Genomic DNA, 25,801 nt, shown 5'->3' with positions numbered 1-25,801 from the left:
GGTGAAATGCCCAAATCCAAACAAGATGGAAAGACAAATGGTTCAAAATGAGAAAAGTGACAATCGAGGGGAAAGAAGCGCGGGCATTAACAGAGCAGGTGAACAAGGAAAATCATGATTATCGTGAACTTCCCATTTCAAAGACCTAGAGAAGTCCATGGGATCTCGGTACTTTTTTTTTTTGAACTCGCTGAACGAGATCTCTCGAGAAACAGAATCGTATCAAATCGGGGTGAAAGGGGAAAGAAAAAGGGTGTCGTATCGTAAATGCATGCACAAACTCAGAACTGCGGATGTGGCAGTCGTTCCAATGTTGCTGCTCGACACTTTGTTTTTTCTGAGTTTTGTATTTTATTCGGGCGAACCAAGAGACAGATAACCAGGGGCGAGGAGGGTACTTTTTAACACATCACCGAAACCAAGGGCAATAGGCAACCGGATTGTCGTGGCAAAGAGAACACCAAAAAAAAAAAAGGCGGTATCATCAAGTGATGTGAAGGAAGGCAAGGCGAGTCAAAAGAGATCTAATGAGAAGGTGGAAAAAAAAAAAAAAAAAAAAAAAAAAGAGACGTATACACTGAAAACGTCAATTAACCAGCGACAATTGGTTGCATGGCGCCGAAAGGGTTGGCACACATGTAGTGTTCCACATGCTTGGTACAGTACAGGCAACCACAGGCTGAACCGTGACCTGTCCATACACTCTGTGCAAATGGCAAGCCGTAAGACGGGGTATGATGGTAGGAAGGTGGCTGTGACCGTGGTGGCGCAATAAATTGCTGTTGGGATGGAATCCACGTGCTAGAGTAGGGAGGCGGAGGGTTCGAGTACGCCCAGGGCCCAACGGAGTAATAATCGGGGGTTGTCGGACCGCTGTGAGGAGCGGATGGGGGTGAGTACTCCGATGCAGCTGGGTTGAGCCAGGAGTTCTCGTACTGGGTGCTCCGTTGGTATTGTGGGGGGATCGGGCCTTCGGGAGAGAGCAGGGGCTTGGAAACGCGGTGGCTCCGGGAGATATTAGTATCGAGGGGAGCGAGAGCATGACGAGTTTCGTGAATTTTGATAGCAGACTTGGCACGCCACTTCTCCCAATGAGAGAGCCACGAGGCAAATCCGTCCTGTTGGTCGTAGATGCGATCGTGGATCTTCCACTCAAAGGCAAAGAGCCACTCGAGCTCCATGGTGTTCAGCTCCGCCACGGGGATATTGCTAACCTCCGCCCAGGACTTGTTCTGGAAGGTGTTGTCATCCAAGAACTTGCTTCCAAGCAGGAGAGCCACGGTGAGCATGCGATAGACCTGCCCACTGCCGGTGGTGTAAACCTTGGCGGACGAAAGCATACGCATTCGGCAGGACAGGTAGTAGAGACCCAACAGGATCGTCGAGCTCGGGAGACGAGTCGACGACAAAATCTGAAAGACGTATTTCCGGAACTGGGGGGGGACAGACGATCCTGGGTAGACGCTTCGCGCGAAGTCAATATCTGCAAGGTTGATCTTGGTGATGTACAAATCATACATTCCCTGGGCCATCTCAGCCACGAAGTCGGACATCTGGTCCATTTCATAGTCTAGGTGGGCGGCGACCCCTCCGGTAGCCTTTTCCTCTTTGTGTGGTTGCTCGGGCTGCACCGTCACATCCTGTCGGCGGTACTGCGGGAGAGCGCTGTCCATCGGGGGCAATTGGACATTGTTGCGAATAGGCGGCAGTACGTTCGCGGTGGGAATGGGGCCGAACATGGGCTGGTTCAACGCCGTGTGGGCGGCGGTCATATCTCTCCCCGAACGCATGGAGTGAACGGGCTGCTGGTGAAGATTCATCGGGGGTTTGCCGTAGCAAGCAGATTGCGAATATTGCTCGATGAATTCACAGCCGTTTTGAGAGTACCGCGGGGGGAAGGCAACCGAGTGGCCCAAGACGTAGAAGGAGGGTTCGTTCTCCATTCTTCCGGCGCTTGTGAGGTGTGGGGGGGTAGGAGGAAGGCCGTGGAGGCCGGGGGTGTAAAACGACGGCATAACAAAAGAAGAAGAAGAAGAAGAAAAAAAGCCAGTCCAGGGACGGGGAGGTAGACAGTGGTATGCTGCACCAAGCAAAGACTCGCCAGTCAGCAAATTAGCTCCACAAAAGGAGAGCTCCAGCCAAGCTTTTTGAAATCACTCGAGACAATTGAGGGTAAAAAGGAGAGTAAAAAAAGATACGAACCGTCTACACGTCCACCACACCCTGATCCTGGAGAGGAAGAGCGATGCTCAACGAGCCGGGGCTCTGTTTTTGGTGTGGTGATGTCGCTTAGTTGCACAACATCAGGGGACAAAAATCAACCACACAGATCTTCAGAGAGAACACAGATGAAAAGGGAAACACAAAGAGAGCGAAAGGAGCGGTCGCAGCTGGTGTATCCGGGGGGGGGGGTGGTCTTTTGCAGCGAGACTGGTGATGTTGAGGCGGTTGGATGAAGGTCTCCAACAAACGAGATTGTCAGAAGCAGTAGGCAATCGTACTTCTTTTTTTTTTTCAATTTTTAATTTTGAAATCTCAACAATCAAGACACCAGAGGCGAAAAGATCCGCTGAAAAGCAATGGCAACGCTGACGGAAAGGGAGGGTGGAGGCGGGAGGGCGACCTTTTTTTTTTTTTTTTTTTTTTCCCTTGCAAGAAGTAATAGTATGGGGAAAATAAGGACACTCGCGTCAAATAATTGAAGACCCGCAGACCACACAGACAACGACACTTAGTGAAAAGCTCGTTGGGGAGGGAGAAGGGGAATGTGAAGGAGGCAGCACACAGAGAGTAAATGGGAGGGAAGAAAAGTAAAGAGGAGAGAGAAATATGGGTTGAATGGTGGTGAGAGGTGAGAAGAGGATGAAGGGAGGAAGAGGAAGAAGAAGAAGAGAGGGAGAGAAGAGGAGGGGGAAAGAAGAGGAAAAGTCGGAGTTAGGAGTGGTAATTCTGTTACCGTACAGATGTCTGTCTTTCGGGTGGATCTGGATTTTTTTTTTTTTTTTTTTTAGTGACTTTTAATCCGCCAGTCACTGGAAAAATCATTAATCAAATCCTCCAAAAATAATTCCTATGAAAATCTCTATATTATTATTAATTATATATTATCTTAGTTATATTTAATTCTGTTAATTAGTTATCTGCTTAGGAGATACAGTCATCACCTGTATTAAATACCAAAAGAACAGGAAATACGAAGAATACCTAGTCTTCCCATCCATGGAAAAGGGGGCAAAATTTTCTAATGTTAGACTCGATGAACCGCCAGACAGTCTCAAGGGGAGAAGCACGATGATCAATAATTTAGTACTGATTGATTCTAGTGTTTAATCAACTCGAGGAGGAATTCAATGTCCCGTCAGCACGAGGCAGCATCATCATTGATTCACTGCCTCACGGAGCCACCAGAACGGGTCACTTGTGCCCCTGGAGAGAAATTTATTCTTTTCAACAGATATAATTCTAAAGTACCTAGACTAGAGACTCAGAATGTCACACATGTTACAGCAAGATGGAGTACATTCCAGTCACCCAGAGACAACTCCGGTAAGGTACAGGAAGTTCTGTCCTATGTGGTTCCGACAGATGTTCATCAACGTGCAGGATACATGGCATTCTTGCTTTGGCATCTGTTGGTCTGTCCAAGACAATGATATATAACTATCTATATATATATATATATATATTACTATACGTAGACGAGTAGGAATTTTCACCCCCAACTCACCCTGGAATTAATACGACAGATCTATATACATATATAGATTAGTTACAGAGGTCTACCACCATCTGACTGCCTGCTTTGACTCACAGATGCAGCTGAATGCACCCAATCACCCTACTACACCCTCCCCCCCTTTCCCCAAGAAACGATGACCGCTGATTCCCGTCCCAACCACCCTGGATTCCTCGGTAGTCTTCGTAAGACTATGAAAGTGGGGAGGAGATCCAAACGACCGGACGTCGTCCCTCATCGCTGCCCGACCAGGAAGATTCTCTGGCCCTCCCGCATCTTGAATTCATCCTTCCATCCGGTTCCTAACTACACTTGATAAAGGTCCGGTTCGTTTCTTTTACCCCTCCCCCACCCACACACTAGTAAGTACGAGGTGAATCAAATACAACGTCAAAAGCGGGAGAAGAGAGCGAGGCAGAAGGAAAAAGAATGAATAAACTACCCGGATGTTGTTCCCTAACTAGTACTATCCTAAGGTAATGTAGGTATAGTCTTAACAATCAAGCATCCGTTCTAACTCGCATGTCAAGAACGCTTGGACAGAGAGCCTTCGCCGCAATATTAGCCCTTTCAGCACAATATAGGCCAACACAGTCGTCATCTGGACAGCAAGCTGTCGGCAAGGTAGTAGCGTCTTGAAATTGGCATCCTAGTATATCTAGAAGCCGAGAGGTCCATAGCAATGGGTGAACAAGAAGGCCTTCCTGGCGGAAGAGATCGTAAAACTGGGGTCGTCCGGAGCTGGGCTGCATAGTCCAAGGTGAAGATGAGATGGTTGACATGAGTTCAAGGGACTGACTGCATGTAACGGACTATCGGTTTTTCCGGATTGACAAAATCAATGGCTTTAAATAGTAACTATTGCTGGGGCTATAAGCCTGAGTATATATTGAATGAACGGTGTCTTCCAATGGCTGATTATTCCGCCTTCAAGGCAGCACTGCCCACCAACTAGAGCAAGAAGGGCAAATGGATCCCGTGTATTATCTTATAGGTAGTCAGTACCTAGGTACCCAGGTACATGGCAGTGAACTGGAGAAGTCGGAACCTTGGACGAAAATTACTCGGTTTACAGAATACAACGAAATCGAAATATATATAATAAAAAAAATGTTTTGTCTATGCAATAACTCCTAGCTTTTCCGGTTCCCCTGGTCGAGACAGAAATTGACCGAGGACTCGTCCCATATATCCCGTCCCCGGCCTTGTACATGATGGTGGTGCTGGTGGTGCTGTAGTATAGAAAAGCATGAAAGAAAGCATTCAGTAGAACATAGTGGATATCATAAGAATAAAATCAGAAAAGTGGTAGTAGTAGTAGTAGAAGAAGAAATGTAATCAATTGATTACCAAAGATAGTGCACTGATCACTCCCGTCAACACCAGCCAAAGATCTCTCTCCCAAGTGTAGATGTAGATGTGATTGATGTTCATAAACATAAAAAAATTCGGAAATCATGGTCGTAACAATCGTCAGCCCCAGTCTCTGGATTTTCTACCGGATAAAATCCACAGAGAGAGTCAAGCAGGGAATCATTGCAACACGGCTCATTCTTCTTTCAGGCTCCCAATCAGGTTGCGGAGGACGTCTAGAATGACCGCCTCGTCCTTGGGTTCGCCACCAGGGAATGAACTCTCTGTCGCCTTGCCAAGGACCCGTGCTCGGGCGCTCTTGAGAACCTCCTTGATGTAGTTCTTGTCCTCGTAGTCTTCCAGCAGGACAGCTTCAAAGTCGTCAATTGCCTTGTTTGCACGGTCATTGAACGACGCCGCGTCGGAGTTGTCTATGGCCATGGGCCCAGGCTCCCCACCCATGTTCAAATGCGGTTGATGATGCTGTGGAGGAGGCGGAGGCGGAGGAGGAGGAATAGCGGGAGCGGATCCAGAGTTTTGTGGGAAGCTCTGGTGTTGCTGATTGACAGGAGGAGGCATCGGCTGCGAATTTGGCGGTGGGTAAGGACACTGATGCTGCGGCAGGGGCGGAGGTTGCATGTGTGCTTGCTGGGACTGTTGATATTGGAGAAGTTGTGGTGGGGGATCGGAGGCATATGGCGAAGTGTATGTGGTAGGGGTGGTTTGCGCAAACGCAGGAGGAAGGTTGTTTCTGATGGGACTGGGGATGGGGAAGGGTGGGGTGGCAGTGGGTTGGGGAGGCGGAGGAGGGTAGGAGCTGGAGTGTTGAGGAACGGGGGCGGGGGCCGGGGGGGGAACAGGTGTAGAGGTTGATGCAGGATAGGGATTCGAGGGCATTGAGGAGAACTGGAAATGTGGGTTGGCCATCCCGGGTTGTCCATTCGCCTGGTTGGCGTACGAATTCATCGGTGGTGGGGGCATGTACTGAGGCGTGACGGATGATGGAGCTGTTGGTGGAGGTTGTGATGGCGGAGGAGGAGGTGATGGACGTCTCTTTTTCTCCTTCTCAACGGAAGCCCCAGGCCGAAGCTGCCAGGACCATCCCTTTCCATCTCGTTCTGCATGCATGAAGAGATGACTGTTGCCGTTGAGATTGTGCCGTACACTGGACGTCCAACCTTCAGTCTCGCACTTGAAGCGGAAATAAGGATACTTGAATTTCAAGGCGCGGTAAATCTGCTTTAGCGTCATTGGGATGGCAGCTTCGGTAAGGGCGTCGAAGATGAGAACAGCATAATTGTATGGTGGCTTGGCCAGATCCTCAGGTGTATATGCAGACTCGGGAGGATAGTTGGGAGAAGGGGAACGAGAGGGTTTGCGCTTCTTGACTGGCGGAGGCTTGACGTATTCTTCTGGGCGGTGGTCTGGGGGGAACTGCCCACCTTCTGTTGAAGGCAGAGGAATATCCATCGGGGTGCCATCGGGCTTCTTTCGCTTGGTGTACTTTCGCTTTTCTGGCCTTGACCCAGGTGACTCACCTTCCACAGATTCCTTGGGCACAACAGTACCTCCAGGAGTGGTCGCTGCCGCTGCCGCCGTCGCCATCGCCATCGCCGTCGCCGTCGCCGTTGTCGTTGTCGTTGTCGTTGTTGTCGTCGTCGTCGTCGTCGTCGTTTTCCCTGTCTTGGACTTGTTGGGAGGAGGGGGTGTAACACCGCCATTGGCCTCGCGTCTTGCGGCCATCTTTTGCTCCCGTGCCAACTCGGCTCGTTCTCGTTTTGACATGATCCCATCTTTTGGGGGTCGTCCAGGCCCACGGCGACGGGCTGGTTGCTGACCATCCCCTTGGCTTTCTAAGGATTGGCCTGTTCGAGAGGGGTCTGTTTCTTTTGTCTTCAAGATGATCTTTGTTGTTTTCAAGCCATCCTTGTTCTTCTCGCTGTCCTCCATCTCATTATCAGCAATACCGGATACTTGCGCGGCGTCGTCATCGTCTGGAATGTATGGTTCTTCCACTCGGTCGGCTCCAGTCTCACCGATCGGTACATCTGGCAGTAGAAATCGGATACGAACGCCTCCGATCTGGATATAATCACCGCTGTGGAGAGGTCTGATCTGACCGGGAGAGAGCCAGTCTGCACCAATAAAGGCACCGTTCCTGCCCATTACTTCCATTTCGAATAGATTTCGGTCAAAGTTGTAAGCGATCTTCACGTGCTTTCGGGATATCCCTCGATGGCCGGCAGCACTGCCGTCAACGGTGGCTGGAGGATGAATAGGAATCGTCGGGCACGAGTCGGGGGAAGGAAGGAGGGCCAAGGCGTCAACTGGTTTCGCATCTCCTCCACTTTCTCGCAATGATTGCATAGCAAGTGCGTTGTAGTCGGTACTGGCTTGAAGCTGGGCGGGAGTGGCATGTAACGGAGCCGCCGGGTCTCCGTGGGATGAGTTGGACGAGCGACGACTGACTCGCGCCGGAAGATGCGAAGGAACATCAGGATCAAAGCCCATAATCCCACCGCGGTCGCTGACAACACTACCGATGATCCCACTGCCTTCGTGCTTCACCCGAACGGGCGTATGCGACGCATTGCCGCCACTCGAACTCTTGGCTCGGGATGTCCTCATCACTTGTCGGACCTGTAATTCGCGCTGATGGGCCGCCCGGGCCGCTCGTACATCTCGTCCTAGGATGAAAGAATATGTATTGCAGTAAAAATGGCCGTCATCAAATTCCAGCTTCGCAAAGGCCTGAATTCGGGGCTCGGATCCAGCCACTGACCCGTTCCCATCATGATGCAGCGACCCCTCAGTGTATCCGAGCGCGGACAGATCTGCGCTCTGAGAGAGATACGCAGCCGTCAGCATCTCATTGTGCTGCAATGCTTCAAGAGGGGTCTTCGCGGCTGTCGAGAGATCGAAATTGTTAAAAAGGTCGGAATGATCTAGGCCCGACTTCGAGAATTCCAAGGCATCTGCTAGGCCATCGACGCCCATAGGATCGGGTTTGATCAGTGCATTGCTGTTTTCTTCAGCGGTTGAAAAGGGTAGACCCGATTGCTGCAAAGAAATGTCTTCCGTCTGGCGCAAAGATTCCGACATCTGGTCCTGGCCTGCATTGGTCGAGTCCGCCAGCGGAGGACGTGCTGCCGCGGCCTCCGCGGGCTGGTCTTGCCAATGCCCCTTTATTTCATCGGCGGATGGATGTGTTTGTTCCATGGGATATTGATCTGTTGTCCCGCAGGTGTCAGCGGATGGTTCTATGTTGGGAAGGTCTGGGATGGAGGCTTGTTGGCTCCCGAGGAGTTGAGCCAAAAGGGCGCTGGCGGCGGACTGACGGCGGAGGTCAGCTTGGGAGTCCTGACCGGTGGGAAATGAAGGGGAAGTCTGATCGTCAGACTCGGACTTGACAGCCATCATGTCGGAAAGGGAGGCCAGGCCATTGGGGGGGGAGGAGTGGTCGGGGGCAGAATCGTGCAGAGCGCGGATTGCGGAGTCGCTGGGCGGGGAAGGGGGCGGGTGACGGTCGTTGCCTGGTGGTTGTTGTGAGCAGGAATAGTCGTACATAGACGACATATTCGGACCAGCATCAGAAGGGTGATGGCCCACCGCTGGCGCTGTCATGGTCTGCGACGACGACATGACTGGGGGGAGCGGCTGGGATTTGCTGGATTGGCTCTGGAAGAAGTTGGAGCGGACGACTTTTGGTTCCAGTCGGGAGGAGGAGAAATGAGAGGGCGGTGAAGAGGAAAATCATGAGGGATCGCCGGCTTGGTCTGCCGGACAAACGAAATTCCGACACTGGGTTTTTCTGCCGGTTCTCTCTCTCTCTCCACTCATCCACCAAATATATTAATTTAGGTACATATATAGCTGATGCAAAGATGCCAAAACCTAAGGGAAAGCCGTCCAAATCCGACTCTCAGCCCCAGAAATCCTCCCCAGCTCCCAACTGGCCTCCCCTTCGTCCCCTTATCCCCTCCTCTGACCTCACTCTAGACCCCATTCTCCCCGACCAAATCTACCTAATCCGCAATTTCCTCCCGGCTTCCCTGTGCAAAACATACGTCTCCTTTCTCTCCTCTTTACCCTTAACCACCACCCCAGGGAGACCCAAGAAAGGCGAAGCCGTTCGCGTCAACGACCGGTTCCAAGTCCAGGATGAGAGGTTCGCTGACCAACTCTGGCGGGAAACAGCCCTGAAGGAGCTTGTGACTGTTCGAGCTCTAGAGACGGAAGACGATGATAACGGGCACCAGAATCACGACCAAAGTGACAGTGGGAGGAGGTCTACAAAGACAAGAAGATCCATTCAAGGGATCTGGGGCGGGGATCCCCTAGGGTTGAACCCGAATATTCGTGTATATCGATATACTCCCGGGCAGTTTTTTGCGCAGCACTGTAAGTCTTGATACATTCCCCCCTCTCCCTCTGAATATCTTTCTTCTTCTTGTATAGAGAGAAGTCTAAAATAAGGAAAAAAAAAAAAAAAAGGTAACGTAATTAATTGTATGTCTCTAATTCCGTAGACGACGACTCTAACGCCCTCTCCTTTTTGTCGCCTTCTACCCCGCCTAAACCGGGCCGTACTACTTGGACGCTGCTTATCTACTTGTCGACGTGCTCAGGAGGGGAAACAGTCTTTTACCCTGAGCCGACTCGCGCGAATCGTAACCCTGAGCCGATCTCTGTGGCTCCAGAGATGGGTATGGCGCTGTTCCACCGACATGGCGATCGTTGTCTACTGCATGAAGGGGCGGAGGTAACGGGCGGAGAGAAATGGGTCTTGAGAAGCGATTTAGTTGTTGCGCGATGATGTTGATACAACAATGGAGTTAGCAGCATACGCGAAATCAGGTCCTATTGACCATAGAAGGGGGGGGGGGGGGGAATCTTCCAATGGAACGGTTGAAATGAATAATAGCACACAAGTTGCTGTCCAAAGTAGCGATATTCCGCCAAGATACAAGCTAGAAATCAATCCATCCAGAGCTAAAGCAAAGTATTGCATGACTGTAAGAGATACTTGGGTGAAAAGAATCTGTATTTTCTCCTCTATCTCAGAAGGAAAGTAAGAAAAGCCAAAGGAAAGAGAAGGAAAAAAAAAAAATCCATGCATGAACAATCCAAGAGCAACCCCACGATTCCTACAGGAGAAAAAAAAAAACAAAAAAAAAAAACCCCCAAGATTCGGCGAAGACATTGGGAGTTTTCTACCCCATCTTTCGCATGTGAAGACAATATACCTATGCTCCCTTTGCTTGTCAGTCCTTTTAAAAGAGGAGGGACAAAATAAGAATCACAATCAAAACCAAATAATCACACTGATTTTCTCCATAAAACAAAAACTTTCCTAACTAATTTCAGGGTTCATGTGGGGGTCGGCCTTGCCTCATATTCAGCCCTTCTCATGATCTCCTCCACGGGCCCTAGTAAGCGCTTGAAGCCGTCTCGGCCTAATCTCGCTACCTTAACGTCGGTTCGAGTAATGATGCTGGCGGCACGGGGTTTGTCATCCAGCAGTGCCAGTTCTCCAAAGTAATCTCCCCGTTTGTACGATTTTACGGGCCCGTCGACGCCGTTCTTGAACGCGTCGGCCTCGCCAGACTCGAGGAGATAGAAAGCATCACCAGGATCGCCTTCTGTGATAATGGTTGAACCAGCGGGGTACTTAATTGTATCCAGTGCATCTGCAATCTTCGCACGTTCGTAGGGCTTGAGACTAGAAAGTAGGGGGACTTCTTCGAGGAAAGCCTCATACATGCGACGGCGCTGGAAGGCCGAGTCCATGAGAATGCGTCTGAAAGTCACACGGTCAAGAGCCCAAAGGGTGCTTTTAGTATCGGTAGACACAATTGTCGCCGCTCGAGGGGCATTGTACATGAGCGCTAGTTCTCCAAATGAGCCCCCTGGTCCGATGGTGCTGACTTTGTTTCCCATGCCTTCAGGGCCTGGTTGCACGGAGCCGGAGGGGTTGATACAGACGTCGAAATGGCCCTCCTCCACGATATAGAAGTAATCCCCAGCATCCCCCTGGGAGATCACCTTGATATCTTTGGCAGGGATCGGCTTTTCAACCAGAGCATCGAGAACAGTTTTGAATTGCTCATCGTCTAGGTGGGCAAAAAGGAAGTTGCTGCTCACAGCGGTTTTCAGACGCGCAAGCTGTGCCTCTGTCTTTTGGTGGTACGGGGGGCTCCAGCTATCCGAGCCTGTAGAGGTAGGGTTAAGAGACTCAGCAGACACGGATGTGCGACGGCCTAGGGCATAATTGTTGGGGAATCCCTGGTTTGGGCCACCTGTTGGGCGAATTCTATCTGGAGCCCCAGAGGAGTCGTCTTGCCCTTCTTGGTCCCCTGGGGGATCACCACCAAAGGGGCTTCTGCCAAACTGTATTCCTCCACTGGAGGCGCCGAATCCACTGCCCGAGAAGAGGCTATTCCCTGCGGTCGAAGCCCCTGCGGTGGACTTGGCGGTTCGAAAAGTCGAGTCGGTTGGTGACGTCACCTCGTACTCGTCTTCTTCGAAGATTTTGTTGAACTGGGAAGACTTGTCGTCCTTCGTGGACACTTTTAGAAAAGGGTTAGTACCCGGGAAATTAGAGCTGCTCGCCATGCTGGCGGTGGGAGGGCCGGAGAAGTCTCCGGCCACCGTGAAGCGGGGAAGCTGCGAGGTCGTCGGGACGCCGCGAGTGGAGCGGCGGGGATGCGGTCGAGGGAAACTGAAGGAGGTTAGAGGGGGGATCGATAGAATGTGGATGGGAGGGTTGAATTCACAGAAGAAAATGCACCGGGGACGGAGGGGGAGGGGAGAATAAGGACATCGACATAGGAGAGGGAAGAGATATGTATGAGAGCAAGCGGAGGGAGAAAGTGGGAAGGAGGGAGGGGCGGGTAGGGAAACCGACGGCGCTCTCTTCTCTGGACAGCGGAGTGGGTATTGGGTACTGTTCTGAAAGGCTAATTGGAGAATCTTAAAGTGCATCCGACCAGAATTGAAGCTCTTGGATGGAGCTTCCACCCAAAGAAACCATTCAAGAGGCGTCCAGCCAATTGATCGATGGTTCCAACGAGTTGATGAGATAATGAAACAAGAAACGAGAACCAAAAAATGTAACACAGTACAGCATCAAAGAAAATTCCAAGATTCTTCTGACTTACAATTTTTTTTTTTTTTCTTTTTTTTTTTGTAGTAGTAAAATTAATTTCTGGGATTTTTTTTTTCTCTCTGTTATTTTGACCTAAGCAAAGAAAAAAAGGTAGGATACCTCGGAAGCAACAGGCTTTTGGAGGGGCAGTGATTGATGTTGCTGGTACAGCTACCACCCTCTTTTTAAAAATTTCTTCTTTCCCAGGAAACCTCCCCGAGTGCTCCGGGCTTATACTTGTCGCGTGGGAGATTTCCGAGGAGGAACTGGGATTCTCCTGAGCACGAGAGGATGAAGGAAGAGAGATGAGACAGGTTTCAACGGAAGATCAAAGAATATCAACTGAAAGGGAGGGAAAAGGGGCGAGGAGGAAGAAGAAGAACAAGAACGAGGAAAGACGGGAAGAAGAAGAAGAAGAAGAAAAAGGTGGGGGAACATCGGGAAGCTTCCAGATTCCGAGCAGTATCTCACAGCCTCCAGAAGGAAATGAATCTATATAATATGGTATGATATGGATAATTCATTGGAATTGGCTGTAGATCAACGTCCCTGGTGCTCCCCTGGTTACTAGTCCTCTAGTCGTCCTCTAGTCGTTCAATAGCCTGTCAACAATCCACCTGGTTAAATTATCAAGGGGAAGAGGTTCATCGAGATGGAGACGAAGGATGTGTGGAAGCTTCGATTTGTGATCTAAACGTCTTCCAAATGGTTTCTAGAACATTGGGTTTTTAGTAGCTGTCAAGTGCGCCACAATCTGGATCCGTGGAAATTCAGACTCACTGAGATCATCATTACTGAACGGTTACTTCCTTTCCTCATCACCTGAACATTTTTACCATGGTTATAGGGAAGCCTTCTTTAGGGGACTTCAGATGTCTCCTTTTGGTAACTCCTCCCTGCCATCCCTTTCTAGCACCAAAGTGGCGCTAAACGGTTAACCTGCCAGGTGTCAACTGTTTCCGATGAGTTGTACAGCGACTGGGTCAACCTTCAACTGTATCCCACCGCTACTTTTAGTGTACTTACAATCCATATACAAAGATTACCCTGGTCATGGTAAAATTCTAGATACTTGACCGGTCCTTGATGGGGAATCAGAGAGTGGCTGCCTCTTGCCAAATCTTCCCTGTGTGTGTACGCGACCGCCACCCCGCTTTGTCCTTACAGTCCAGAATAATAGCGCTGATTCCCAGCCTCCTACAGACTTTTTATTCTTCTAGCGACATTTATTCCCCAGTCCCTTCCGCTCATCTCACTTGTCAGCTCTCACTCTTGTAGAAATAGGAAAGATGGGAAGCTACACGTTTCAATGGTAAGTTACTTTTCATGTCAAGGGTCGTCCGACCCGATTGACTCACTCTTTTGCTCAGCCGCAATGGCTTGGTGTGTGACTTGGATCGCTGACTGGCACGGCTTATCGCATGTCGGGAGAACTTAGGCCGTACAATGCTCACGAGGTGTTTGTTACCGGGACTTTTGACGACTGGGGAAAGACCATTAAACTGGACCGTATAGGCGACGATGTGTTCGAGAAAGAGGTCCACTTCCCTGCGACCAGCGAGAAGGTGCACTACAAGGTATGTTCATACAACTCAACTCCTCCTTTGCTCGATACATCCATCGAAGCTTTGCACATGATCTTTTGTCCCATTCTCCCTCCACGGATAAGCGTATTAGGCTTTTTCTGGCCAAATTGCGTTGCCTATGGCATCAGTGATGACGCCGAGCCTCGCCTTACTTCCGTTGACGTCATGGCTGGCGCCAGATCCTTCCCAGGCTCCCCAGCGCATCCATTCCCTTCCCTTCCCTTCCCCTCCCCAAAACTATAAGATGACCACCCGTGTCAGCATATCGTTGCCTTGGATCCACTAACGCGTTATCTTATTTTTTTTTCCCCCTTTAATCCGAAGTTTGTCGTTGACGGTATCTGGACAACTGATAACCGTGTTCCTGAAGAGGACGACGGTGACAACAACGTGAACAACGTTCTCTATCCCAACCAAATCCAAAAAGAACCTCCTGCGGCCTTGGAGAACGAAACAGAAGGCATGTCTGCTACTATCTCTAGCGTTGCTCCGGACTCTACAACCGCTGCTCTGGCAGCGGGAGTCCCTAAAGAATCCGACCAGAGCGCCACACAGAATGGCATTTATACCTCGTCAGCAGCCCCCGGGTCTACCACTGCGGAACTTGGCAAAGATGTTCCTCTTGAGCAGCGAGCCAATGTTCCCGCCGAGTATTCTGTGAATCCGATCCCTGCATCTAGCGGCATCGGCAACCCAATTCATCTGAAACCAGGAGAGAAGGTTCCTGACCCAAGCACCTTCAATCCAAACACAATCCAGTCAACGGTCCGGACAGACAAGGGTGGATATGCGCAAGAAGCTGATACTGCCATACCAGGAGGTGCAGGTGATGCAGGTGGTGCATTCGCCGTCCCTCCCGTGTCGCGGAACATGATCCCTGAGTCTAGTCTTCCCATGGGAAGTGATGCGCCTCAAGGAGTTGCAGATCCTGGGGTCACTATTCAGTCTGCCGCACCAACATCTACTACCGCCGGACTCGCCGCTGCTGTTCCACTCGAATCCCAGAAGCAGACCAACAACAGTACGTTTGCAGCTGACGTGCCAGAGGTGGTGAGGCACTCGATTTCAAAGGCTCACAGGGACCCTGAAGCCACTTCCAACAAGGAAGTTGTTGAGGAAAAGAAGGAGGTGGAGCACGAGCTTCAACAAAAGGTTCATTTGGATAACTCTGTTGGCGCCCCAGCGCCTACTGCTACTGTTGCTACCGCTACACAGACCTCTCCCAGCGCTATGGGTGAGGAACCTGGTTCAGCCCAGCTCTCCCCACGAACAACAACCCCTACAGGAACAGCAGGTGCCGGTGCTACAAAGACTCAGGATACTACGACACCAGCAACCAACACTGGGGCTGCTTCCCAGGTGCCTGAGGCTGCTTCTAAAGGCACCAAGGAGGAGAAGAAGAAAAAGCGATCGAGCATTTTCGCCCGAATCAAGGAGAAGTTCAAATGAGCGAGAGACTTTCCAGGCCGGTAAATTGACGAGCAAAATATGATATCACTTGATGGCATGAGAGGATGGATGTATAATGGCTGATGATTCGTCTGGATACCTTGTACCTCTGAGGCCCACAGTTATGATTATTAGGACCGGGGTTGTTTCTTTGGTTTATGAATCCGCTACGCTGACACTGTACTTGTTGATAATACCTGTAATTCCACTATTTTTCATGATATTCCTAGTTTGCACGTCTTCCAACCAGCCCGGAGGAGGTTGCTAGTAGTTGCCTATATAGGTATAGCATTACTGATTTGACCATTCAATTTCACGGGATAACCCAACATACTGGTAAGTCGTAGTAGATCAGCCACCAGGCAAGTTTTGGGGGGAAAAATCGCGATACAAGAACACACTCACTCTTTCCCAGTTTGGGTCATACAGCATCCACAAAAGATAGACGCAGGGTAACAGATCACCTACGACCCGTCAGTCATATATACACCAGTATATATATATATATATATATATATCTATATAGATAGATATAGATATCAAGGTACTATACGTACCGCAGAAACAACCGCAACCACAAACCCTATCCAAAACCCCCCATTAGACTGGAATCCAATTCGATATACAAGGATCGGTGACGGGAGCAGCAGTTACCAAGTGTAGGGCCGAAGACCTTGCAGCGGCAAGGGTTTTGGTCTGTTCCGCATTGGAAGCAGATTGGGAGGATTGGGAGGAATGGGACGCCGCACATTATATAACTAGTTCTTATGATACTTGTGGTTATGGTTAGGATATGTGTATATGGAGAAAAGGGATTGTACTTGATTGGAAAGGAGTATATATAACTGACTGATTTGGAGAATAAACACCATGGTACAGTACAAATGATTCATGATGACGACACTAAGTTGCAATTGGAAGGAAGAATGGTTTACTTTTTCTCTTCTTCTTCTTTTTTTTTTTATTTATTTATTTCATTGGTATAGTTAATTGAGAGAATATCTCGAATCACTACGATATTATTGAATGGAATTCATGTTTATGTAGTTAGTTTGGTCTGCATGATATGATGTAACTATCTGTCTGTTCTTGCCCGGTGTCTGTTTACTGGAGGGCGTCGTGTCCAAAATATATGTGGCATAATGCGTTGGGTTGGGTACAGTCTTATTCCTTTCTCTTTGATTATATAGCAACTAGCCATGGCCTAGTTAATTGGTTAGTGCACTCGAATATGGATAGAGTGAAAGAAAGCCATTCATGCAGAGTTTGATGATTCGACGCTGCAAGATGACAGCAGTGATTATAAGGGAATCGTATTTTATAATCATGTCCAGCCCCAGTAAGAGCGATCTAGCCCTCGAATCGCCCCTCCTTTCGTCTTGTACTCCTCCAATTCCCACTCTAATCTCTGTTCCACCGTTTCGATGTCGCCCGGGTCCAGGATGCTTCGCCATGCAAAGAGCCACGAGCTGACATTGATAGACCTGGCCCCCGGATATGTAGGACATAGCCCTGCTTCTTGGATCCTCTTCTGACACCAGAACGCGATGCCAAGACGACGGTAGAAATCAAACCTGACCGTCCTCAAGGGAGAAAAGTGCAGCCCTGCCAGCACTTTGTACTCCTTTAGCCCGAATGCCGGGATATCGACGGAGAATTTAAAATGCGATGAACCGGGAGGCGGTCGTTTGGGTATTGGCCATTTCCTCTTAACTGGATGAGAAAGGAATGGCAGCCGTAGCGGCGGAGAGGCCTTGCTGCTGTCCCCCCTAGGGGAGCCTGCTCCCCGCACATGGTTCAGATAGTCAATCACCGTGTCGATTTCCATAGGCTCGTAGCGGGACCTCCCACCCACGTAAAGGTCCCGCTCATGCATACTTTGGAGATGTTTCAGATCTTGACTCGACCAGCCGAGACGCGACTGGGCCGCGGCTGTGCGCAGATCATAGAAGAGCTGGATTCGCCAAAGCGCCCGAGAAACACGCTGCTCCTCGTCCCATGTTGGCGGGCCAAAATCATGAAATGGGACCTGGACGCTTTCGAAAGTTTGTTTCCACGGCGCTATCTTGTCCTTCCTTGGACCGGATGTGGCGTGGTAGCGAGCTTCTGGATTTACGATATTCTCGGGCTGAATGGCTTGGAAACGCTGTAGACAAAGCTGGATACAGGCAGAAGTGAGATATGAGATTTGGGCGTAGACAGAGAGAATGCGCCTTATAGTCTGCGTGGGGGTAGTATCGGGTAAATCTGTCGATAGGACTGGCGCTGGCGGGAGTAGTGGGGTGTATGGAGCCTCTGGATCTCGAACTGTTACCCTGATAAATCGGGAGATAAACTCGTGAAGAGTGGGAAAGGGCCAAGGCGACGAAGATTGGAGGACGGCTATGATATGGATGGACTCTAGGATTTGATCGCACATATTGTCTTTGGAGAAGACGGAGCGAGTGATTTCCAGCCCATTGTGATTGAATACACGGGAGAGAGCGGGGGATGCGCGGAGGAGGCTATACAAGGAGGAGCAATCTTCGATGTAGGAGACAATCTCTAAGAACAGCTCGTAGGGGAGGTCGTCAAATCCTCGATGCATGATACACAGGGGGCCTCATCTTCGGATGGAAGTTGACCTCGGCGCTGCAGATGAGGGGGAAGTTTTGGTTATTATTTTGGGGTGGGAGGGGGGAACTCTGCCTTAATCTGCCTTAATCTGCCTGAACAGACCGTACAATTCAGAACGTTAGAATTCTCAATTGTATTGTATCAACAATATAAAAATTACGTTTTCGATGCTTTTATCCGGTAAAATTGCTGTATTAATGTCGGGTTTAAGAATTCGTGGGTTGATTTCATTGGATGGATCAAAAAAGTCTATTTCTGATTTGGGAATAGTCCAGTTGGACACGTGCCTCGGACACGGCCCGAAAGTCTATTAGGTAAGCAGAGGATAGTGGTTACAAGTCGAGATTTTGGAGGACTGAGTATTGGGGATTCACGCTTCATTCTATAATTATTCTTAGAAACTAACGTTCCTCACCTAGTCATGTTGTTGAATTACTAGCCACAAAAGGGGCTCTGTTACGCGCGCGCGAGTCGAGATCGGGGTTCGAGCAGCAGGCACCAGGATTTTTTTCTTGACTGTGCCCCAATCGATCCCTTAGCCACAATTGCGATCTTGGCCACTTTCTTGCTTTTTCGCTCATTTTTGTCACCGGCGGCGTAACAGTAGACATGATTATAAATTCTCACTCTCTCCTCATTTCTTCTCTCCTCCCTCAATAATATGATTTCGTACAATTTCTAAAGCAAACCCTCTCGATATATTCTGTAAGTTCTGGCGTTTGTCTCGCGAATCCCCCAATCAACATCAAGCCGGGGAAGCAAAAGCCCTTCAGCCCTACAGCCCCATTCAAGCAACACGGACCTCTTTGTCTTTCTTTCCCCGTTCCCCTCTTTCTGACACTTGCCTCTGCCACTCCTACACATCATCCCACTCTCTCATTCTCTCTTACCTTTTTTTTTTTTTTTGTTTGGCTGAATTTAACTTACTCTTCATCAACAGGAAACCTTAACTCCCTTAATATCGAAGGAGCAGGAAAACATCCAAGATGGAAAACCGTCTCGTGCCTCTGATCATCCTCCTCGTCGCGGTTCTCGTCCTCATCACAATCGGCTATGTCGTATATAGTATCGTGCAGGAAGTAGGCGGCAAAACGCGCACAAAGATGGAGAAGAAGAATCTCATGTTTACCAAGGATGGCATGAAAGTTGGTGTGAAGGAGTTGGACGACGAGGAGTATGTGGGTCGGAGTCAAAGGTATACTTCTCTTCCCTTTTTATTTCATATCTCTCCTTTTGGTCCCCCCCCCCCCCCCCCCCCCAATGGTTATGCACGTGGCTGATTGTGATTAGTGTTCTGGTCAACATCTGGAATCATACTTCGTTCCCGGCGTATAAGAGTCGACTGTGGAATATGACTAGAACTGTGACTGAGGTGGAGCAGAAAGTGGAGCATAGGAGAGGGTGAGGTTTTCCACCCTTGTTTATAAGTGTGCGTGCTTGCTGACATAGGAGGATAGATTCTAAGACTAAACTCGACTCAAATTCGAAACTCGTAGACACAGTCAAAGAAATGCCGTGGACGGCAGACGAGAAAAAAAAAATATATATATATATATATATTATAGGACAGATATGAACTGGCACTGTATTTAATGATTGATGAAGCCACGAATTTGATTTCCATATACTTTTACTTGCTTGTATGCTGGCAGGTATCCATTAAATCGACCCTATTCTGCCGCGTGGCATATAAGAAACCCTAGAGTGAACCGTCAAGGCCGCGCCTGGTAATAGCTCTCCTCCTGATTCAAGAGATAAAATCGCTCTGGCTTCGGCTCCCAACTACTCCCGTACCAGACAGGCGTCGCGAGTCTCTCCGGCGTGTCCTCTCGTTTCTCAGTCGAGAACACATACTCGAATGTCTTCGCCCACTGCACGCGGTTGTTAAGCCCCTCTAACCCCCACAGATTCTGTAGGAAATGCAGGATCGACGAGTGCGTATAGGCCGAGCTGGCATCATCATACATTGTACCTTTCTCGTGGATGAGAGTGTTGGCGGGGATATAAGGAGAGATCAGGAAGGCGGGCACTCTGTTAGGGATCTACGTTAGGACGCACGCACGCACGCACGCACGCGGCAATTCTGCCAAACAAAACGTACCTCACACCCAGACGGGTAAAGTCATAGTTGACTTTGTGTCCTTCAGAGGTTCCGCTATAGGTAAGGTTATCATCAGGCGCCGGAATATTCGCCGGGGGAGGAACGTGGTCTGCGAAACCACCGTGTTCGTCAAAATTAAGGATGATAAGCCTGAGGGGTTAGCCTGGCGTTAGCTACCTAGCCAGCCTATAAACGATAAAAGCAGGGAAGATCAGGAAGACGAATGAGAAAAAGAAAATACATGTTATCCCAGTATTTGGATCGACGGACGGCATCGTAGAGATGCTTGATCATTTGCTCGCCTGTGGCCATGTTGCTGGTCGGGTGCATGGAATCGATGGTGCAGCATTCGGGATTGATATAGGAGAATGTGGGGAGGGTTCCTTGCTCCAGATCTTGATAGAACTGATTGGCGTGGGCAAGATTTGAGATGGCGTTTTCTTGGACCCACTGTCCGGCACACTTTGTTAGTTATGATTAGGTCGGTAGTACCTTGGATGGGACAGAGATAACTGGATGGGTTTAGTACATACTTTGTACATCCATGCGTCGATAATGTCTTTTTCGTAGTACTGTTGTATGGTTGGTGGTTTACGGTCAGATATCATATATGTACGGGGTTGCAGTGGGATGGATGTGCGTGAGCAAGCCTACATTCTTCCATGTGATGTTCTTCCTCGAGAGAGCCTCGAAAATCGACACCGCGCAGCTAGTTCCCGTTACATTGTTGAAGAACCCGGCTGCTTGAGGCCGATTGTCGATGGCTCCGCAGGTTGAGCCCGACGTTGCGAATTGACGGTTAGGGTTGGTTGACCCAGGGTGTTCCGCGAACTTAGACTAACCATCAGTGACCGCGTGCGATATATGTGTAATATCGGATCCCATGCCCCATGCTCAAAGGGGCTCACACACATAAGAATCCCAAAACGCAAAGTTCTGCCCAATCTCAGCCAGAGTCGCAGACTTCTTTTGATCGTACGCCTTGATCACGAACGCGGCCTCCCCGGGAGTGGATCCGTACTTCTCGGACTGGCGCTCGACGAACCCTCCCATGTTGGGGACATCGGCGTTCGTCGCATCCCACTTGCGGTAGATTTGGTAGGTGACGCCTGCAAATTCATGGTCTGGATCGACTAGCGGTACCTCCGTCTCGAACGGCGCGGCGCAGATCTCCAACGCTTCTCCCCAGACCGTCCAATTCGGGTTGGTGTACTCATTGCAGTAGGTGATATTTCTGAGGTTGTCAATGTCTGGATGGAAGTCCCAGTAGCCGGCGATATTGTCGAAGGAGTGGTTCTCCATCATTAGGTAGACAACATGTTTGATCTGTTTTATTTTTTTTGTTATTTTTGTTATTTTTTCTCCATGTTAATGGCGTGGTTTACTTTTCATACATTAGATCGGAGATGTCCCCACACATCGGAGTAGTCTTGTTTATAGGGGAGGGCTGAGGCGACAGGGCCCAGAGATACAATGATGGCAAAGTTGAGTTTCATTTTTGCGAGCTTACTCTCGATGTCAGCTGGGGCCTGGGTATTTATTCTACATCCTGGAGTGTCACACTGTATGCTTTCGCCCGCATTAATCTCATGACAGGAACTACATGCAGCAAACAGATTGATTGAGAGATATTCCCTGTCGCTTGGAGAGATGGGCAGAGCCAAGATAAGCAAGGGAATCCCCGCATAAGCTGGTCAACTTAAAAAATTGAAATTATGCGAATACACATAAGAGGATCAGCCATCAACTCCGGTGATAACAATTCATTTCCCTCTGGATGTCAGTATGATGGCCAAAAAGGTTCCAACTTCCATTTGTCTTCCATACCGTTCCTAATCAGGTAAAGCAAAAGATACCCCGAGTAATGCAACCTGTAAGGATCAGGGTTTGCTTTGTATTCACAGCCAGCCGATTGGTCGTGGTGGATACCGGGTGGGTCTTCCTCCCCCCACAGCAATCCACCGGTTTCAATTCCAACCAATCAGAACCACCCAACTGGGCCAAGGTTCCCAAGCTTTCCGGACCCCCGCAGTTGAGGAGCCACTGAACAGCGAATCAAGTCCCCCACGTGCCAAGAGCAGCCCCACTTGTGTGCCAAAATGCGTGGCACGTTCTTGGCTATTCTGTCTCTATAGGCCCTTGCGGCCCGGTTCTATCTTCAACACGCGAGAGATAACAAACGTCCACTCTGACTCTGCGCGTTCCTATATCCTTCCACCTCGTAGGTGGACGGCTTTCGTATTGAGTCTGATTATGGAAGCAGCCCGGCTTATTTGACCCCAATGTTTCCCCCTTTCTCTTGGAGTCGTGCCCCTCTCTCTCTTTTTTTTTTTTTATTTCCATCCTGGTCGCCTATCTGCAGATATCCAGCCGGTGAGGAGTAAGGTTGCATCCGCCAGCGTGACTTATAAGTGAGAGCTTTGCCGCCTAGATTTTCGGACCGGCTGCTTCACCGCCTCAACATCATACGAGTGCGATTTTTATCTCAACATAGAAATGTCTTTGTCCTCAATCAAGGGTCTGCTTTCGGGCTACTCCCCGACAGCCGGATTCGATGTCGAGAAGGATTCTCAAGATGCGTTGAGCGAAACCGGCGAGGCCAGTGGCGAGGTCAAACGAAGCCGCGATGGAAAGGGATTCATTGACGGCCGGGTGATTTCAGATGCCATTATTGGCCTCTCGGATGGCTTGACGGTGCCATTTGCCCTGACTGCGGGATTGTCCGCCCTTGGTGACACCAAGGTGGTGGTTTTTGGAGGATTCGCCGAGCTTATTGCGGGCGCCATCTCGATGGGGCTGGGAGGATATCTGGGCGCAAAGAGCGAAGAGTGAGTTGAGATAGACCTCCCGTCCTTTTCCAATGAGATTGGCAAAAGATTGACCGCCTTTTTCCCAGGGAATCTTATCGAGCAACATTGAAAGAAACCGAAAAACAAATCGTCACCGAACCGGAATCGGTAGCAGACACAGTTGAGGAAATTTTCGCACCCTACGAACTGCCTCCTCAGCTTGTTTCAGAGCTCACCCGACACCTTTCCGCCTCGCCCATGCTCCCATCGTTTCTCATGAACTTCCATCACACACTCGAAGAACCCTCGAGCTCGCGCGCCGTAACCTGCGCGTTGACTATAGCGCTGGGCTACTTCGTCGGCGGCTTTGTCCCACTACTGCCGTACTTCTTCGTCGGACCCCATGACGCGTTCGTTGCCCTGGGGTGGTCCATCGCCACGATGGTGGTTGCTCTGTTTCTGTTCGGCTACAGCAAGACCTGCTTCGTGAGCGGGTGGAAGGGTGCTCGAAATGTCCGACGAGGTCTGATCGGCGGACTGCAAATGGTCCTTATTGGCGGTATTGCAGCAGGGTCTGCGATGGGATTAGTAAAGGGATTCCAGGCTCTCGCTAACTCCGAATCCTCCTAATCCAAACCAGAAAGATTAATTACACTCTTGGTACTGGGATAGGTTTCGTTTTTTTTTTTTTGGCGTTTAGGAAACAGGCGTAAAAGTTAGAACTTTGTGGAGGTAATTTTATGTGGGATTATGTCGGACTTGAGAGCATGTACATACATATATTGACTAACTAGTACTTACCACGAATAAATAAATATACGTCTGGTTTATTTATTGAACACCTGAATGATAGGGAGAGCAAGTGGACACTAACTAACAGCAATTCTATTAAATTGAAATAAATTATTCCACTCCATCCACTCATAATAATCATAACCTCTATCTAGCTTTATATCGATTGGACCCCCCCGGCTGGAAATACGGAGTAATATAATCAGAATGATCTATCCCACAGATATCCTCGGAATATCCCCCCCCAACCTCTCAATCTCCCGGTGGAAATTCTTCCCCTGCAATCTCAAGTACGCCGCATCCGCGTCCCCACGCACCACATGCACAACCTTCTGCTCAAAGACCCCCACCGTCATCTTCAGGTCCGCCAAATGCCTCTGGATCAGGAGCGCGGTCACCGCGGCCCCGAACTCCCCGGAGACCTGGAACCTCCCCAGCCGGACCTCTGCGAGCATGCCTCGTGTTTCGCAGGCGGATATCGAGACCTGCGTCCATGCTAGGAGACGCGAGAGGACCATGTGCGCTAGGAAGAGGGCCTGCGAGTCGACGGTGCAGGATTGGCAGCGGAGGAGGGTGCGGGTTGCCGGGAGGATGCGTTGGGATTGGAGGAGGAGGGTGTCGAGGCGTAGGGAGTGTTTGGGGTGGTGGTGCTGTTGGTGGGGGGACTGGAGTTGGCAGAGGTGCGCGGTTAGGGTTGAGAAGCAGGTGCATGATGAGGAGGAGGAGGAGGAGTGCGGTGTTTGGGGGGGCTCTGGGTGGGAGAAGTCGTAGTGATGGCTGATGGTAGTGGTAGCGGTGGTGGGTGGTGGTGGTGGTGGTGTTGTTGTTGTTGTTGTGGATGGGGTGAATAATGGTACTGGGACGACTTTGTATTCGGATCTGGCGTGGTTGTGGTTATGGGTATGGGTATGACTGCCGGGGGATTTTGTGGTGAACGATGCTGCTGGGAAGGCTGACTCCGAGAGAGGGGTGTTGTAGTGGGCTAGGTGCTCGAGTATGAGATTCTGTGTGTCTTCGTTGTGTCTTCTGGTGTTCAACAGGTCCGTGTTTATGTTTTGAAGCTGGAGATCTGTATACTGATCAGTGCTATTTCTTGGGTATGTATATGGCAATGCGGTCCTCACCTGCGGGGGAAATGTTGGGTAGTTGGAAAACTTCAGCACACTGGGGGAGAAGTTAGCCTTGTTTAGCCTGTATCAAGCACCAAAACCCAAGGGCAATTACATTCTTCTGGTCTCCTGCCGTGTCATTCAGCCAGGCATCCATCTCAACCAGAGGTGTATCTCCCGGAAACACCAGGTCCTGGAATGGAGACGAATCCAGAGTGAAGTTGGATGGACTGTGTATATCGAGGGCCTCTTGGGCTTCGGGCAGAGAGTTTGCTATGTCCAACGTCGGCCTTTCTATATCGTTGCTGCTCATTAACGGCATTGTAGAGTCGATGGCCCTGGTCTTTTCAACATCCGTATCTGCTGTTGATGGTGGCTTCCGTTCCTTCTCCTGTGCCTCTCTCATAGCCCGGAGACGCTCTAATGTCTTTTTATTCATGCTGCCTTTCGGCTTTCCAATCTTGGCCTTATAGCTGTAGTGACATTGGAGATTGCTGCGGGTGTATTTAGTACGATATAGGTCGAGGATAAGAATGCAACTTACTCTCGCTCACATCGAGCACAGGGTGTACCTCCTGTACAGCGAATTTTGGCAGCATGGCAGCCATCACAGGCTGTGCGTAGCCTTGCAGTGACAGGGTCTTTGCCTCTGACCTTGGAACTGGGGGGGTGGCTTTCTTCAGCCAAATGGCTTTGTGAATTCTCATTCTGCGTACTGAGTGTGGGGGAATTCTGAGGCATCAAGGTGATTGGGTGGGATAACCCTATATAACCTACAACTACAAGTATACACAATGTCTGTAGCTTTGCAAATGATTTGTAGAATAAGGCGTGATTGCTTCTGGGCAGGTACTTTAGGGCTTTTAAAGCTGCACCCCCCGCACCCCTCCCCTGCTGTCCCAGACGGATAATTCTGGTGGAATGCATCTTTTGCCAGTCCACATGGTGGAGGTAAGGCCGGCCCATTCCTCGCTCTGATTTGACGCTAAGCAATGGCTGAAAGGGACATCTCCCATAGATCTCTCTGCTTGACTTTGCGTCCAGATAGAATGAATCTTAATAACACTTGATTATGGTTGGAGTGGGGGGTCTTTTCACAGTCCGGACTCCCTTCGACTCGGAA

At 49.8% G+C, this 25,801-nt stretch overlaps 11 protein-coding genes across 11 annotated transcripts; 4 read left to right on the top strand and 7 right to left on the bottom strand.

Moving 5' to 3' along the window:
• Window positions 1-540: 540 nt before the first annotated feature.
• P175DRAFT_0500519 (putative cyclin-like protein (Clg1)) lies at window positions 541-2,412 on the bottom strand. The gene is made up of 3 exons (XM_040896970.1): window positions 2,203-2,412; window positions 1,519-2,080; window positions 541-1,464 (listed from the first exon to the last, which is right to left on the bottom strand). Exons 2-3 carry the CDS (start codon window positions 2,013-2,015, stop codon window positions 591-593), a joined length of 1,371 nt encoding a protein of 456 aa, XP_040753031.1. The 5' UTR covers window positions 2,016-2,080; window positions 2,203-2,412; the 3' UTR covers window positions 541-590.
• A 1,426-nt stretch (window positions 2,413-3,838) lies between these two features.
• On the bottom strand, window positions 3,839-4,575 carry P175DRAFT_0500516 (uncharacterized protein). The gene has a single exon (XM_040896969.1). It carries the CDS (start codon window positions 4,516-4,518, stop codon window positions 4,237-4,239), a length of 282 nt encoding a protein of 93 aa, XP_040753030.1. The 5' UTR covers window positions 4,519-4,575; the 3' UTR covers window positions 3,839-4,236.
• Window positions 4,576-4,849: 274 nt separating this feature from the next.
• P175DRAFT_0500514 (forkhead domain protein) lies at window positions 4,850-8,758 on the bottom strand. Its single transcript, XM_040896968.1, has one exon. It carries the CDS (start codon window positions 8,729-8,731, stop codon window positions 5,285-5,287), a length of 3,447 nt encoding a protein of 1,148 aa, XP_040753029.1. The 5' UTR covers window positions 8,732-8,758; the 3' UTR covers window positions 4,850-5,284.
• A 186-nt stretch (window positions 8,759-8,944) lies between these two features.
• Window positions 8,945-9,965, top strand: P175DRAFT_0515731 (uncharacterized protein). The gene is made up of 2 exons (XM_040898874.1): window positions 8,945-9,490; window positions 9,619-9,965. The coding sequence occupies exons 1-2, from the start codon at window positions 8,974-8,976 to the stop codon at window positions 9,903-9,905; spliced, it is 804 nt and encodes a 267-aa protein (XP_040753028.1). The 5' UTR covers window positions 8,945-8,973; the 3' UTR covers window positions 9,906-9,965.
• Window positions 9,966-10,459: 494 nt separating this feature from the next.
• On the bottom strand, window positions 10,460-11,704 carry P175DRAFT_0435228 (cyclic nucleotide-binding domain-containing protein; the record flags this gene model as incomplete). The annotated part of the gene is made up of 1 exon (XM_040893717.1): window positions 10,460-11,704. The coding sequence occupies one exon, from the start codon at window positions 11,702-11,704 to the stop codon at window positions 10,460-10,462; it is 1,245 nt and encodes a 414-aa protein (XP_040753027.1).
• A 1,821-nt stretch (window positions 11,705-13,525) lies between these two features.
• On the top strand, window positions 13,526-15,271 carry P175DRAFT_0435432 (carbohydrate-binding module family 48 protein; the record flags this gene model as incomplete). Its single annotated transcript, XM_040893730.1, has 3 exons — window positions 13,526-13,548; window positions 13,675-13,813; window positions 14,147-15,271. 3 exons carry the CDS (start codon window positions 13,526-13,528, stop codon window positions 15,269-15,271), a joined length of 1,287 nt encoding a protein of 428 aa, XP_040753026.1.
• Window positions 15,272-16,595: 1,324 nt separating this feature from the next.
• On the bottom strand, window positions 16,596-17,858 carry P175DRAFT_0492274 (uncharacterized protein; the record flags this gene model as incomplete). Its single annotated transcript, XM_040895880.1, has 1 exon — window positions 16,596-17,858. The coding sequence occupies one exon, from the start codon at window positions 17,856-17,858 to the stop codon at window positions 16,596-16,598; it is 1,263 nt and encodes a 420-aa protein (XP_040753025.1).
• Window positions 17,859-18,873: 1,015 nt separating this feature from the next.
• P175DRAFT_0434324 (uncharacterized protein) lies at window positions 18,874-19,292 on the top strand (the record flags this gene model as incomplete). Its single annotated transcript, XM_040893653.1, has 2 exons — window positions 18,874-19,082; window positions 19,178-19,292. 2 exons carry the CDS (start codon window positions 18,874-18,876, stop codon window positions 19,290-19,292), a joined length of 324 nt encoding a protein of 107 aa, XP_040753024.1.
• On the bottom strand, window positions 19,176-21,484 carry P175DRAFT_0476977 (uncharacterized protein; the record flags this gene model as incomplete). The annotated part of the gene is made up of 7 exons (XM_040895301.1): window positions 19,176-19,918; window positions 19,989-20,138; window positions 20,230-20,438; window positions 20,522-20,560; window positions 20,643-20,819; window positions 20,901-21,314; window positions 21,383-21,484. The coding sequence occupies 7 exons, from the start codon at window positions 21,482-21,484 to the stop codon at window positions 19,600-19,602; spliced, it is 1,410 nt and encodes a 469-aa protein (XP_040753023.1). The 3' UTR covers window positions 19,176-19,599.
• A 681-nt stretch (window positions 21,485-22,165) lies between these two features.
• P175DRAFT_0500508 (VIT1/CCC1 transporter family protein) lies at window positions 22,166-23,595 on the top strand. The gene is made up of 2 exons (XM_040896967.1): window positions 22,166-22,816; window positions 22,885-23,595. Exons 1-2 carry the CDS (start codon window positions 22,485-22,487, stop codon window positions 23,405-23,407), a joined length of 855 nt encoding a protein of 284 aa, XP_040753022.1. The 5' UTR covers window positions 22,166-22,484; the 3' UTR covers window positions 23,408-23,595.
• Window positions 23,596-23,781: 186 nt separating this feature from the next.
• P175DRAFT_0492270 (Zn(II)2Cys6 transcription factor domain-containing protein) lies at window positions 23,782-25,419 on the bottom strand (the record flags this gene model as incomplete). The annotated part of the gene is made up of 4 exons (XM_040895879.1): window positions 23,782-24,638; window positions 24,694-24,733; window positions 24,794-25,172; window positions 25,223-25,419. 4 exons carry the CDS (start codon window positions 25,417-25,419, stop codon window positions 23,782-23,784), a joined length of 1,473 nt encoding a protein of 490 aa, XP_040753021.1.
• Window positions 25,420-25,801: the final 382 nt, after the last annotated feature.

This window comes from Aspergillus ochraceoroseus, assembly GCF_002846915.1.
Source record: "Aspergillus ochraceoroseus IBT 24754 chromosome Unknown P175scaffold_3, whole genome shotgun sequence".
In the NCBI taxonomy this organism is placed as follows: Eukaryota; Fungi; Ascomycota; class Eurotiomycetes; order Eurotiales; family Aspergillaceae; genus Aspergillus; species Aspergillus ochraceoroseus.
Note: the sequence above shows the minus strand (reverse complement) of the source record. Positions and strands in the feature narration are given on the sequence as shown.